General features: G+C 40.6%; 2 protein-coding genes across 2 annotated transcripts; one reads left to right on the forward strand and one right to left on the reverse strand.

Annotated features, from left to right (window-relative positions):
* The first annotated feature begins 4,007 nt into the window (after positions 1 to 4,007).
* LOC131022917 (aldehyde oxidase GLOX) lies at positions 4,008 to 11,528 on the forward strand. Its single transcript, XM_057952459.1, has 7 exons — positions 4,008 to 5,310; positions 6,094 to 6,227; positions 6,283 to 6,484; positions 6,572 to 6,677; positions 9,649 to 9,698; positions 9,788 to 10,528; positions 10,826 to 11,528. The coding sequence occupies exons 1-7, from the start codon at positions 4,062 to 4,064 to the stop codon at positions 11,350 to 11,352; spliced, it is 3,009 nt and encodes a 1,002-aa protein (XP_057808442.1). The 5' UTR covers positions 4,008 to 4,061; the 3' UTR covers positions 11,353 to 11,528.
* LOC131022510 (uncharacterized) lies at positions 9,759 to 10,819 on the reverse strand. Its single transcript, XM_057952029.1, has 2 exons — positions 10,149 to 10,819; positions 9,759 to 10,023 (listed from the first exon to the last, which is right to left on the reverse strand). The coding sequence occupies exons 1-2, from the start codon at positions 10,542 to 10,544 to the stop codon at positions 9,868 to 9,870; spliced, it is 552 nt and encodes a 183-aa protein (XP_057808012.1). The 5' UTR covers positions 10,545 to 10,819; the 3' UTR covers positions 9,759 to 9,867.
* Positions 11,529 to 14,240: the final 2,712 nt, after the last annotated feature.

Raw genomic sequence — 14,240 nt, forward strand, 5'->3', positions numbered from 1 at the left:
TGAGAACCTACCGTTATTATTTTTTATGAATATTGAACTCACGTTCATCTATGCAATACTTGCAAAATTAAACCGCTGCCACTATCTTTTGTTCATGTTTATGGATCAATTTCTACACAGATTACAGATTAATTGGTTGAGATAATACCTAATTCTACTTTTCTTGTAATAAAAGGAAATTTTATCTATATAGATAAAAATATGAAAATAATAGTCATGTTTTACTATTATGTCTTTACACACGTTTACATAAATTTTCCATGTAATTATTGAATTTTATGCATAAAGGTATTAAAATGAAAAATAGTTACTGTTTTTATATTCTTATGTATATAATTATAATTTCTTATTATACTATATATGTCATTGACTATTATTGGATGCTGAACATGATTGGTTTGGACTTTATATGGTTAAAATTGGACAAATTTATGGCTTTGTGATGTGATCCAGTCTTCCTAAAATATCGAAGTGGGCTTGTTTTGAGCCCACAAGCGATCAACTTTCCGAAGATTACATATGTGCATGTAATTATTTAAATCACATGCCATGAACTATTTTTTAGACTAGCCAAATGTAAAATATTACTATGTAATTGGAGAGACATTTTTAAAAAAATGTCGGTCGACACAATTATCTATTGCACATTGACGGTCACATTAATTATCTGCATTATTAATAATGGATTGTTCCACTTCTTGAACATACAATGCTTAACAGTTGGTTCATTTTAAAATGTAATTCATTAATTTGATGCATGGTTTATCGTCACGTGACGAATGAGCAGTTTTCAAAATTTAAAACAATAATGGAATTGGTAGAATTAGTAAAAATGAGTATGTTGTTAGCGATTGATTTTAGACCCAACAAGTCGCCTTCATTTATGATATAATGTGGATAAGTTGTAGACAGTGGCTAACCATATATATACTAATTGTAGACCCAACCCATCATTATTCGTGTATCATCTATGGACTATATCCCTTGTAGTGCCATCACCCATGTGAAAATTTGCACGTTATACATCCATCGTTTTTCCACCTATGTTTGGATGGAACCTACGGCCATACATATATTCTTCGTTATTTCATCTAACCTAATAATATTACTTCCCTTCCATAAAAATGTACATTTTTTTTTTAGAATTTCTCGCAAAAATATACACTTTTTTTTGGATTTCTTCTTTCATTAATAAAAAAGAATCCCTTATTTCATTAGTAACATACTCAACTAATATTTATTAAAACTCATGCCATCAACAATCTTATACGGAGTATATTTTTATAGGACGGATAAAATATTAATTTTCAATATTATAAAATGTATGCTTACAAATAAAAAAAATAAGTTACACTACACTTCTCAATAAAGAAAATAGATATAATCTTTGGTGTTAATGGACGGGGCGATTCTGGATCATGCACGGGGTGGTCGACTACACATAACCTCAAGCAATAATGGCCCCAATGTATAGGTCTATATAGATATTATATGTATATAATCTTTGAAATTTTTTTAGTTACTGAAGTGTCTAGTAATATGACTCAGTGGTCAAGGTCTTTTTTAATTTCTCTTGACCTAGGATTAACTCTCTTTAACTGTGTTTTTTATCTATGAATTTTTGTTTAGAATTTAGGGCGAGTCGAAGAATTATTATTTGGGCTAAATGCCGCTAAATCCTTTAACTATATGCGTTTTCGCATTTTGCATCAGTTTCAAGAATTCTGCCACAGTATATCCCAACTAAGCCCCCAATCAATTTTTGCACTCTATGTAGTTTTCTGGCAAAATTGAAGCGGACTTGGCAGCTGAACTTAACTACGTGGCATGGAATTCCGATAATCAAATCGACATCGTTTTGCCTCACGTTTCTTTGAAATTATTAGTCACAAAACGACGTCGTTTTGTTGAAGTAGGATTCTGGGGTTGGATTGGGGAATAGAGAGATAGATGAGAATCATGAGATGGTCTATGAGAAGGGAACGAGGGCAGTGGCCTTCCGGCAACGGCAGAGCTTTCGCACGCACCTCACCATCGCCAGAGCTTTCTCAAAGGAAGATGAGGACGCTGGCGTCAGAGAGGCGTCCGACGGACGTCAGAAACAGCAAGCATCGCCGAATTTGAGAGGAAGGCAATGACGGGTTCGATTTCAGAAATGAGAAGAAGGTTCCCTTCCCCTCTTCTCCAATTGATTGTAAGAGAGAGATGACTTGTCGGAGAAGAAGCCACAACAGTGGCAGCGACGACCCCTAGATTGGAAGAATTAGGGCTTGCCCATCTGCCTTTAGCGTGTGTATTCAGAGAGGTCGTTGGGCAAGGATGTGGCGCCGAAAGTAGTCGACGGCTGCCAGATTCGAGAGGTGGACGGCATCAGCGGAACTCGCGAGAAAGAGGGAGGTGGATCGTGCGTGCTTGAAAAACGGTGTGAGTTGGGACTCAACAGCGGACTTGGAATTGAGAAGAGAGATCGAGGGGTGGCAGTACAGCCTCGCCGGCCCTCAGCAGCGGCGTCACCGCCAGAATTTCAAGGGAGGTGGCGGAGCTTCTGAAATTGAAAGAGAAGAAAGATCGGCGTTCTGGTGCAGATTAGAGAGAAGACCGAGCTTGAAAACGACGTCGTTTCACAACACGTTATTTATTAAAAAAAATGAATTTGACATGTATTTGCCATGTAGACGTTATTCCGCTTTGTCAACAAAATTTTTGACATGTAGATTAAGTTAGGTCGCCGGAATTCCTCGCTGGATGCAAAACGCGATTCAAGTACTGTGGCAGAATTTTTGAAACTGATGCAAAACGCGAAAACTCATATAGTTATAGGATTTACATGCATTAAGCCCTTATTATTCTGTTGAAAGAGTGACGTTAAATAGCCATATTTTGGCCACTCACAAATTATTTAAATAGAAAAAAAAATTATTTAACTTATTTTTTAAAATAAAAATAAGATTTAGGTATTTTATTGTATTCTCTACATTGTAGTTACTTTTTTGAAATTATTTTGTAACTTTTTTTTAATAAAAAAACAAAAAAATGCAACAAATATAATAATTACTCCATTCGTCCCACCTCACTTGGCCTAGTTCTTTTTGGCACGATTATTAAGGAGAGTAAGATTATAGTATAAAATAAAATAAAGTATGTGAGCCCGTATTTATTGTAGTGTAAATTTATTACTAAAAAAAACAGGCTAAGTTGGGTGGGACGACCCGAAAAAAAAAAAAAATACTAGGCCAAGTGAAGTGAGACGGAAGGAGTACAATGTAGAGAATATGTAAAATAACTAAAATTTTATTTTTATTTAAAAAATAAATTAAAAAAATTGATTTTTTTTTCTATTAAATTAAATTGAGTTGATCACAATGTGACTCCATAAATTTATTGTTATTAAAAATTTATGAAAATATCACTTTGAAACCAACGACAATTATGAAAAAATTTACCTAGAAATCAGTAATACTTAAATACTATCGTCTCAACATCCTTTGGTAGGGAATGAGAAATATTTTCCTTGCTATTCATGTTCTACAAGACACTCATTATGGTTCGGAGTCCCTCTGTGATGATTTGTGGGAGGCTTTTGCTCATATTCGTTAGTATATTGTTTTGAATTTTCTTCACGCTCGTTGTGAAGCTAATCGAGCAGCTCACGAGCTTGCTCGTTTTTCTTTATCTTCTTCTAATGTTATTATTTGGAAGGCCGATTTTCATGGCTTCTATATATTGTTTATTCTAATTTGTCTCAATAATATACACGTTCTTTCTTTTTTAAAAAATATATATTTTTATCAGCCAAAAACCCCATTAGTCGACTGACGATTGTTCCTGATTTTAACATAAATTTGATCACAATCAAAGATATTTTTGTTCCTTCGTTTAAAAATGAATACTTTCTACATACTTTTTTTAATCTGAATGGATAAAAAAATTGAATAAATATAATTGGAAATAAACATTTTCTTTAGGGGGTGGAAAATAGACAAAATTGAAAAGGCAACGAAATTTTGTCATAGTAATATTTTAGTTATTTAAGCGAATATTTTGTAGTGGTATCTTTAGGCATGTGGTACGTCATCGTTTTGAGCTTTTTCAAACTAGCGACATCACCATCTACACTTCCACTGACACAAATTCACTGCAACTCTCTACTCCAAAGTAGAGAAGAAGAAAACTTGGTTTCAACTCTCCCCACTTTCTCTCTACACCCACTCATGACTAACCTTCTACTCCTCCTCCTCCTCGTTTTCGTCGCACGCGCCGCCGCGGACCTCCCGGGCGCGTGGGAGCTCCTCGTCGCCGACGCCGGCATCGCCTCCATGCACACGGCGGTTACCCGCTTCAACACCGTCGTCCTACTCGACCGGACCCACATTGGCCCCTCCCGCAAATTCCTCCCCGAGAACCGCTGCCTCCCGAACCCGGTCCACCCGCACCGCAAGGACTGCACCGCCCATTCCGTGGTCCTCGACCTCAAAACCAACGCCCTGCGCCCGCTCACCATCCTCACCGACACCTGGTGCTCCTCCGGCCAGTTCCTCCCCGACGGCAGCCTCATCCAGACCGGCGGCGACCTCGACGGTTTCCGCAAAATCCGGCGCTTCACGCCCTGCGAACCGGGTTCGTTCTGCGATTGGGAGGAATTGCAGGATGCGCAACTGTACCGAGGGCGCTGGTACGCCACCAACCAGATTCTGCCCGAAGGCTCCGTGATCATAATCGGCGGGAAGGCGGCGAGCAGCGTGGAGTATTTCCCGCCGAGGAAGGGCGCCGTGGATTTCTCCTTCCTCAGCCAAGTTGAGGATAATCAAATGGATAATCTCTATCCCTACGTTCACTTGCTCCCCAACGGTGAATTGTTCATATTCGCTAATAACAAAGCGGTGTCGTATGATTACAATTCCAACAAGGTGACGCGGAATTACCCGGTTCTCAAGGGCGGGCCCAGGAATTACCCGTCGGCGGGCTCGTCGGCGATGCTCGCGTTATCCGGCGATTATTCGTCGGCGACGGTGGTCATCTGCGGCGGAGCGGAATACGGGGCGTATTTGGAGAGGACCAAGGACACTCCGGCGCACGGTAGCTGCGGCCGGATCGAGGCGACCCGTCCCGGTTCGGCTTGGGAGATGGAGGATATGCCGTTCGGCCGGATCATGGGGGATATGGTAATGCTACCGAGCGGTGACGTTCTGATCATCAATGGCGCTCAAGCTGGGACACAGGGTTTCGAGCTGGCATCCGACCCGTGTTTGTTTCCGGTTCTGTACAGACCGGACCAGCCGGTCGGGCTGTTGAAAATAACCATTTGCATAAGTCAAAGATTATTATTCAAAGATCATGAATAATAATTCAACGATAAAATCTTTAGCTTTTGATTTTAAGAGATTGTAGTTGATTTTAAGAGATTGTAGTTTGACATTTGATTCACCCTTACACTATAAAAGGGTGCATTGTAATCTAAAGAATACATCAGAGACATTATCAATTCTCTCTACATTTTCTATCATGTTGTTCTTTCTCAACCTAGCTTCTCTCGATTACCATATTTAAGATGGTATCAAAGCAGGTTAACCACCAAAAGAACCCTACAAATTTACTACACACCAAACCAACGCAAAAAAAAAAAAAAAATTTCTGCAATCTAGAGAGAGAGAGGAGCAGGTGAAGTGTTGGGAGAGAAGGTGAACAGTAAATATGCTAATATCCTCGTTTGTGGCCTGCCTTCGTACCAGTCCGTAGGCTCTTCGAACAGTTGGTAATGGATCCTTGTCCATAATCTCCCTCTTGATATTAGCATATTTGTCATCCAATGCACTTAGAAATTGATAGAGGCGATGGCGCTCCTCCCTCTTCTGATATCCCTCTATGTCTGTCGGACTCGGATCTCTGGTATCAATCGAGATCCATAAGTCCTGCATTTTGATCCACAACCCTTCTAGTGTCATAGATTCTTGTTTGATTGTCATGGCTTGTCGGTGCAGATCATAGATTTGGAATGGATCAGATCCACTTCCATAAGTGATCGCCAATCCTTCCCATAGATCAGAGGCGGTTGCGTACTGTGATACCTCATGAAACGGGCAATTGCGGGAAAAGGTTTGACATCTCACATTAATGGAGTTTCAAAACCACCCGCAATTGACGATCCCAGCTACACGAGATGGGAGCAACGGGATAACTGCGTTTTCAATTGGGTGATCAACAATATCGAAACCGGACTTGTGAATGAGGTATCACAGTACGCAACCGCCTCTGATCTATGGGAAGGATTGGCCTTTGCATCAGTTGGATGTAACTAATGCCTTCCTACATGGAGAATTGGATGACAATGCAGAGATATATATGGAAGTTCCCCCAGGTTATTCCGAAGAGTTCGATGCAGGTCAAGTGTGCAGGCTAAAGAAGACACTTTATGGATTGAAGCAATCGCCCAGAGTATGGTTCGGGAGATTCTGTTTAGCTATGGCAAAAAATGGCTATAAACAGAGTAACTCTGATCATACATTATTCGTGAAACGAAGAGAAGGAAAGGTAACATGTTTAATCATTTATGTTGATGACATGATTATCACAGGAGACGATGTTGAAGAGATAGTAAACCTGAAGAAAAACTTGTTCCTGGAATTTGAAATGAAAGACCTTAAAATCTCAATTCCAAGGAAGTACTTCAGAGATCCAAGGTCTTTCATTTCAAATTCCAGGAACAAGTTTTTCTTCAGGTTTACTATCTCTTCAACATCGTCTCCTGTGATAATCATGTCATCAACATAAATGATTAAACATGTTACCTTTCCTTCTCTTCGTTTCACGAATAATGTATGATCAGAGTTACTCTGTTTATAGCCATTTTTTGCCATAGCTAAACAGAATCTCCCGAACCATACTCTGGGCGATTGCTTCAATCCATAAAGTGTCTTCTTTAGCCTGCACACTTGACCTGCATCGAACTCTTCGGAATAACCTGGGGGAACTTCCATATATATCTCTGCATTGTCATCCAATTCTCCATGTAGGAAGGCATTAGTTACATCCAACTGATGCAAAGGCCAATCCTTGCATGCTGCTACTGAGAGAAGTGTTCTTACTGTGTTCATCTTGGCCACTGGTGAGAATGTTTCTTCATAGTCTATCCCGTAGGTCTGAGTGTATCCTTTTGCAACCAACCTAGCTTTGTACCTCTCGATTGAACCATCTGCTCGCCTTTTGATTGAAAAAACCCATCTGCATCCCACTGGCCTCTTTCCTTCTGGCAGCACACATCTTTCCCATGTCCCATTCTTAATTAGTGCATCCATTTCCTTCTTCATGGCATCCCTCCAATGTTTATGTCTCCTTGCCTCTTCTACTGTCTGGGGTACATCCTCCTCTTCATAAAGAGCTGCTTCAAAGGCCCGTGCCATCTCTGTGAGTTGTCCTTGGGCAAGGTTGGCAATCGAGTACCTAGTCTTCCGTCCCTGCCAGTCTGGAGAGTATCGCTTTGGTGGTTTTCCCCTTGTACTTCGGGGAGGCAATGTGTACTGATCTGTGGCACCTGCTAACTCAGTACGTTCATCATCTCCATCCGTATCCCTTCCAGTTTCTGTGTCAGTGTCTTCATCCCTCTGTTCCTCAATGTTAGTATTAACTTGAGAACTATTGAGATTACTTACCCCAGGATTTGAAGATGGGGTTGATAGTGGGGTCGACTCGCTGGACATCTCGAACTGAACCTGTGTTGTAGATGTCTCGGCGGGTGTGCTAACCTTCTCTGTTGGACCAACGTCTGGTACAGAACCTGGCAATGACACTGAGCTAGTTTGAGACGGATGAGAAGGTAGGGAATGAAGGGTTGTTTGGACAGTGGATGGCGTATGGAGCCAACTTAGGGAGTCGACAATCTCCTTTTTCTCCCCCTGACTCCCATGTTGGTGGAAAAAATATTCTGTTTCAACGAAGTCACAGTTTAAGGTAGTGTATAGGTGATTAGCTACAGGATCATAACATCTATACCCCTTCTGATTTTTGCCATACCCCAGGAAAACACACTTAACAGCATTTGGTGAGAACTTTGTACGATTTTGTTTAGGGATATGAACATAAACGGTGCATCCAAAAATTCTGGGTTCCAGTGTGAGGGATGAGGGTATTTCAGAGTGAGCAGCTAGGAACTCAAGGGGTGGTTTAAAGTTTAGGATATGAGTTGGCAGTCGATTCAAGAGGTAAACAGAGGTAGCTACGGCTTCGGGCCAGTAAGATTTAGGGACTTGGGAGTCGATGATAAGGGCTCTAGTCATCTCTAAAATGATCCTATTTTTCCGTTCAGCTACCCCATTCTGTTCAGGTGTGTAAGGACATGTTGTTTGGTGGACAAGGCCTTTTTCAGTGAAGAAGTTTTGCATCTTGGAATTTACATACTCCCCCCCATTATCAGATCTAAGGATTTGAATATTTTTCTTGTATTGTGTTTGTACTAGATTATAGAAGTGGGTGAACTTTTCAAAAACTTCACTTTTGGATTTTAAGAAATATACCCACGTCATTCTAGAACAATCGTCAACAAATAGCAAAAAATATCTAAACCCATTATCACTAGTAACCGGAGCTGGACCCCAAACATCAGAGTGAAGTAAAGAGAAAACTGACTTCACACGAGTATTATTAAGTTTAAAAGAGTGACGATGGCTCTTAGCCAGAAAACATGTCTCACAGTTCAAAGGGTGTGAAGTAATAAGGTTTGGATAAATTAACCGTAAATATCCTATGGATGGATGTCCTAACCGCCTATGCCAAAGCCAAGTCTGTTCCTCTGCCAGTCCTTGAGTTAGCATCGCAGCACCCTGTTGAGCCATCCTATCCACATAGTAGAGTCCTCGATATTCAGTGCCACGCCCAACTATCTTCCCCGTCCTCGTATCCTGTAAAATGCAGAAGCCAGGCTGCATTAGTAAGTTACAGTGTAATTCTCTCATTATGTGGCTAACAGACACCAATTTGTGGGATAAAGACGGGATATATAAGCAGTTTGGAAGACATAATTCAGAGGATAATTTAATAGTTCCAGCTCCTTCTACATATGCTAAATTTCCACTAGCAGTTTTAACATATTTTTTCTGGGTAGGAAAAATTTCCATAAAATCCGAGGCATCAAAGGACATAGTATCTGTGGCTCCACAATCAAAAATCCAATGGTAGTCTTTATCTGGTGTTCCAGAATTAGAGGAAGATAATGCTAAGGCCTGAACAAAATAAGAGCTGTGAATGAGTGAGGGGTTTAAAACGTATAACCCCTCATTACCTTCCCCTTCGTGAACCCTAGCCGCCAGGGCACCTCCTCTCTCCTCGTTAATGCGCGTCTGTGGCGGTGGTGGTCCGACGTTGCCTGCCGGAGTTCCGGCGTTGGCGGCTCGTGTATCACCGCCTGACCACGCCCCGCCAGTCGTTGCAGCAGACACGATTGACGTCGGTCTTGTGCCGCTGATCGCCACCGTCGCTTGTCCATTCGGACTCCACGGTTGATTCCGATTTTTGGACGCAGCTCTTGATTTCTTCATTTCGTCCCACCATTCGGGAAATCCGATGAGTAAGAAACATCCCTCCTTGGTATGTTTTTTACCTCCACAGTGTGTGCAAACGAGTTTGCTCTTGTCGATTTCCCCTTTCCTGTTGTTCCAGGTTTGATTTCCTTGCTGTGGTCGATTGGAGAGCGGTGGTGGTCGGCTGTGGTTGACCGCGGCGAGTCCGGACCCGATTCCTACGGTCGGCGATTCAGAGGATTTGAGACAAAGAAAGTATGTCCTTGACTTACTTGCAGAAACTGGGCTACTCGAGTGTAAACCTGCAGAAACACCGATTGTGATAAATCATGGATTAACAATTGTTGAGGGAGCTGACTTAACAGATCAAGGAAAATACCAGCGCCTTGTTGGGAAACTCATCTATCTCTCCCATACACGGCCCGACATCACATATGCAGTTGGAATAGTAAGTCAGTTTATGCACAAACCCCAGAAGGAGCATATGGAGGCAGCTTTGAGAATTGTCCGGTATCTGAAAGGAACCACTGATTATGGGATTTTGCTTGAAAAAAAGGAAGATTTGGAAGTTGACGGGTTTACAGACGCAGATTGGGCCAGTAACCCAAATGATAGGAAATCTACCGCCGGATATTTTACCTTCGTTGGAGGAAATTTGGTCACATGGAGAAGCAAAAAACAGAAAGTAGTGGCCCTATCAAGTGCAGAGGCAGAATTCAGAGGAGTAAAAAGTGGGATAACTGAAATCCTGTGGCTTCGGAGATTGCTCACAGAGATTGGCTTTCCTCCAAGAAGGGGAAGTCGGCTCTTCTGTGACAATAAAGCTGCGATTAGTATATCTGAAAATCCCGTACAACACGACAGGACCAAACACGTGGAGATCGATCGGCATTTCATCAAAGAGAAGCTCGATAGTGGGATCATTGAACTTCCTTTCATACGATCGGATGAACAGTTGGCTGACATATTGACTAAGGCTGTAAACACAAAAGTCTTCAGAGAAGTTCTGGACAAGTTAAGTATCGGAAATGCCATTACTTAACTTGAGGGGGAGTGTTGAAAATAACCATTTGCATAAGTCAAAGATTATTATTCAAAGATCATGAATAATAATTCAACGATAAAATCTTTAGCTTTTGATTTTAAGAGATTGTAGTTGATTTTAAGAGATTGTAGTTTGACATTTGATTCACCCTTACACTATAAAAGGGTGCATTGTAATCTAAAGAATACATCAGAGACATTATCAATTCTCTCTACATTTTCTATCATGTTGTTCTTTCTCAACCTAGCTTCTCTCGATTACCATATTTAAGACGGGCTCCGGTTCATGACTCTGAAGGCCGGGACGGTGCCGCGGATGTATCACTCGACGGCGAATTTGTTGCCGGACGGGAGGGTTTTGGTCGCCGGGAGTAACCCGCATTATTTCTACAATTTTAAGGCGGAGTTCCCGACGGAATTGAGGATCGAGGCGTTCTCGCCGGAGTATTTGGCGGCGGACAAGGCGAATATTCGGCCGAGCTTGGTGGAATTGCCGGCGAAGGTGGGGTACGGGGAGGTGTTCGAGGCGGCGGTGACGGTGGAGCTGCCGGTTGTGGGGATAATGGAGGTGAATTTGGCGAGCGCACCGTTTGCGACACACTCGTTCTCGCAGGGGCAGAGGCTGGTGAAGCTGTCGGTGGAGACACCGGCGGTGGGAGACGGCGGGAGGTATAGGATAAAGTGTAGGGCTCCGCCGAATGCGAAGGTGGCGCCGCCGGGGTATTATATGGTGTTTGTGATGAACTTGGGCGTACCATCTGTGGCTCAGTGGATCCAATTGGTAGCTTGCATTCCATAATTTTCTTTTACTTTCTTTGTATTTTACTATTTATTTATACTGTTAATTTCACAAACATAGTCTTAATAACTGTTAATTAAAACAAATTCCTTGTAATGTTTATAACATCTCAATTCAATTGTTAGAAGGAAATATCTGATGGATGAAATTAATGGAAATTGTTGGAAAGTTCAATATTTCCAGTCTTTCGTTTTTCCATACTTTTGTTTTTAGAAAATGGTCCAGTTTATTATCCCTTCCTTTAATGTTTATTTACTAGTATGATTTATTGTATAAAATCGGAAGTACTTATTTCACTTTTTGTTTGGCGATTTAAATTAGCACATGTAGTCATTCCGTCATTGTATAAATTATTAGTAAAAGAAAATTTCTGGAATTCGTAATATATTATTTTGATGTAACTTATGAACAAATATTTTTGGTTGAATAAGATAAATTCCTATTCTGGAAGATAACAACATGCTGTTACACCAATCATTTTTCTTTCTATTTTATTCCAATATTCACTAATATTTTGAGTTGCTGATATGTTATAATTATACTTTTAATAATATAAAATAATAATTTAATATATATAAATAATACTCCCTCCGTCTCACAAAAACATGAATGTTTTTCCATTTTGGGATGTCTCACAAAAACATGAACCTTTCCATTTTAGTACATCATGGCTCACCACTACTTCCTTAATTAATTCATTACTCTCCAAATACCTTTTAAAGTGGGACCCATTTTCCACTAACTTTAACTCTCAATTAACATTTCTTAAAACCCGTGCATTTCTCTTTGTTCATATTTTTGTGAGACAGAGGGAATACTTTTTGATAATATATCACAAATAATACTATAGTGCATGTAAATGACACTTTCGAATGATCCAATAAAGATTGAGGGCAAAAAAATAAAAGATCAAACTAAGCGGACTGGTTCAAATTGGACCGTCAGCACCATACATCATGATCCATATGTATAGAATGAATTTATGATAAACTATAATAGTCACCCAATTCCCATAACGGCTAGTTTATATCATCAATAAATTATTTAACTTTTTAAAAGATAACTTATTACACTATTTGCTTATTCCACTCATCTATGCTAGTGTTGCCGCCGGGCTAGGAATCGTCGATTTTGGGTCGAAATTTTTTTGAATCATAATCGGTTCAGCTGTTCTGCTGAAGGGTCGATTTTCGAGTCTGAAACTGCTGGTTCCGGGTCGGGCCAAAAACCGACGATTTCGATTTTCTTTCCTTTTTAATTTTTTTTGTATTCTTTTTATGAAATTAAATTATTCCCCCCTATCGATGGCGGCCCTATTGCGTATAGGACCCTATAGTCAGGATAAGCGTTGTTTATTATCTCAACGTGGCAAAATCAAACTAATTCTCCCCCCCCCGGCCCCTCGGCGCCACTTAACGGACGTTAACACCGTCATTTTTATTTTATTTTTTTAATTGATATAAAAATCAAACATTCCTACGGGACCAAATACCCCCATGAGCCACCGTGCCTCCTCCCCCTTTCCTATTCGATGCAGAGCGCACGGCCAGAACCGTCGCCGCCTCTGTATCCGTCGCCCGAACCATATCCAGCACCACCTTGGCACATGCTAGAGCCTCCACCACCACCGCTACCCCACCCTCCGCCACTACCTCCCCCAAAATCATACCCACTTCCACCACCACCGCCATAACCAAATCTTTTGCCACCAAACACATCCCCACCACCAGAGCCGTCAAGGTGTGAAGAAGACAAAATCGAAATTTAAAAATAAAAAACCCTAGATGTATTTTAATTTGGGGAAAGGGAAAAAGAGAAGAAGTAAGGGGGGACGAGAGACGTCGGCCTCGCTGCGCCGAAGGCGGCGAGAACCGGCGACTTTCGCTGGACAGTTCTGGCCGTGCGCCCTGCATCGAATAGGAAAGGGGGAGGAGGCCTGGCGGCGCAGGGGGGTATTTGGTCCCGTAGGAACATTCGATTTTCATATTAATTAAAAAAAAAATTGACGGTGTTAACGTCCGTTAAGTGGCGGGGGGAAATTGGTTCGATTTTGTAATGTCGAGGTAGTAAACATCGCTTATCCTGACTATAGGGTCTTGTACGCAATAGGGATACCATCGATAGGGGGAACTTGGTACTTAACTTATAAATATATGTTGTGTTTTTGAAATTAATCAACTTAAAATCTTAAATAATATAATAACTTACAAGTGTTGAAAATTCCCGATATTAAAAAAACTATTTAAAATCTAAATATAGTAAAATGTATAAAATTCTTTGAGCTGTCCACTATTTTATTTATTATTTTAATTTTTTTTTAAATATAAAATTTAGAAGTGTAATACAATGAATTATAGTTTAACTTTTATTCAAATAATTATATACCCTAATAACAAATGATAAATTAATAAAAGTAAAATTAAATGATAAAAAATAATTAAGTACCCTATTTGGATTTGGATGGAATGAATCTTAATTAATAATTACATATAAATTACATTGAAAAAAATGAAAAATGAATTGAAATGGGAAATTTAATGATGGTTTAAAAAAAAGGAGAAATTAAGTAAGGAGTGCCTTATTAGGAAGAAATAAATCTGTGTGCGCGGCCCGCCGGTTCACGAGCCGAACTGTCGGGTTGGCCATCTGAGCCGCGGTTCAGAAAATAGAGGCCTGGAACCGGCCCTTGACTATAATCGATTCCGAATCGGGCCGAAATCGTTTACCCCAGGCCGAAACCGACGGTTCCGATTAGCCCATGGCAACACCAATCTATGCTGCAAGTTTAAAGTTGTGTACTAACATGTTCCACGTGGGATCATAAAATTATATTCTAACTTGCAGGAGTTTTTAGGTTTATATAATTAATTCTTAGAGCACCCGCAACG

This window comes from Salvia miltiorrhiza, chromosome 4 (genome assembly GCF_028751815.1).
Source record: "Salvia miltiorrhiza cultivar Shanhuang (shh) chromosome 4, IMPLAD_Smil_shh, whole genome shotgun sequence".
NCBI classification, from domain to species: Eukaryota; Viridiplantae; Streptophyta; class Magnoliopsida; order Lamiales; family Lamiaceae; genus Salvia; species Salvia miltiorrhiza.

Excerpts from the sequence above, each read along its gene's own strand:
- LOC131022917 (XM_057952459.1), top strand. The coding sequence starts at position 4,062 with ATGTGGTACGTCATCGTTTTGAGCTTTTTCAAACTAGCGACATCACCA. Across the intron at positions 6,228-6,282 it reads AAACCGGACTTGTGAATGAG|TTGGATGTAACTAATGCCTT; the intron begins GTATCACAGTAC and ends CCTTTGCATCAG. Across the intron at positions 10,529-10,825 it reads AGAAGTTCTGGACAAGTTAA|ACGGGCTCCGGTTCATGACT; the intron begins GTATCGGAAATG and ends ACCATATTTAAG.
- LOC131022510 (XM_057952029.1), bottom strand. The coding sequence starts at position 10,544 with ATGGCATTTCCGATACTTAACTTGTCCAGAACTTCTCTGAAGACTTTT. Across the intron at positions 10,024-10,148 it reads CCAAATTTCCTCCAACGAAG|ATACCGGACAATTCTCAAAG; the intron begins GTAAAATATCCG and ends GGTTCCTTTCAG.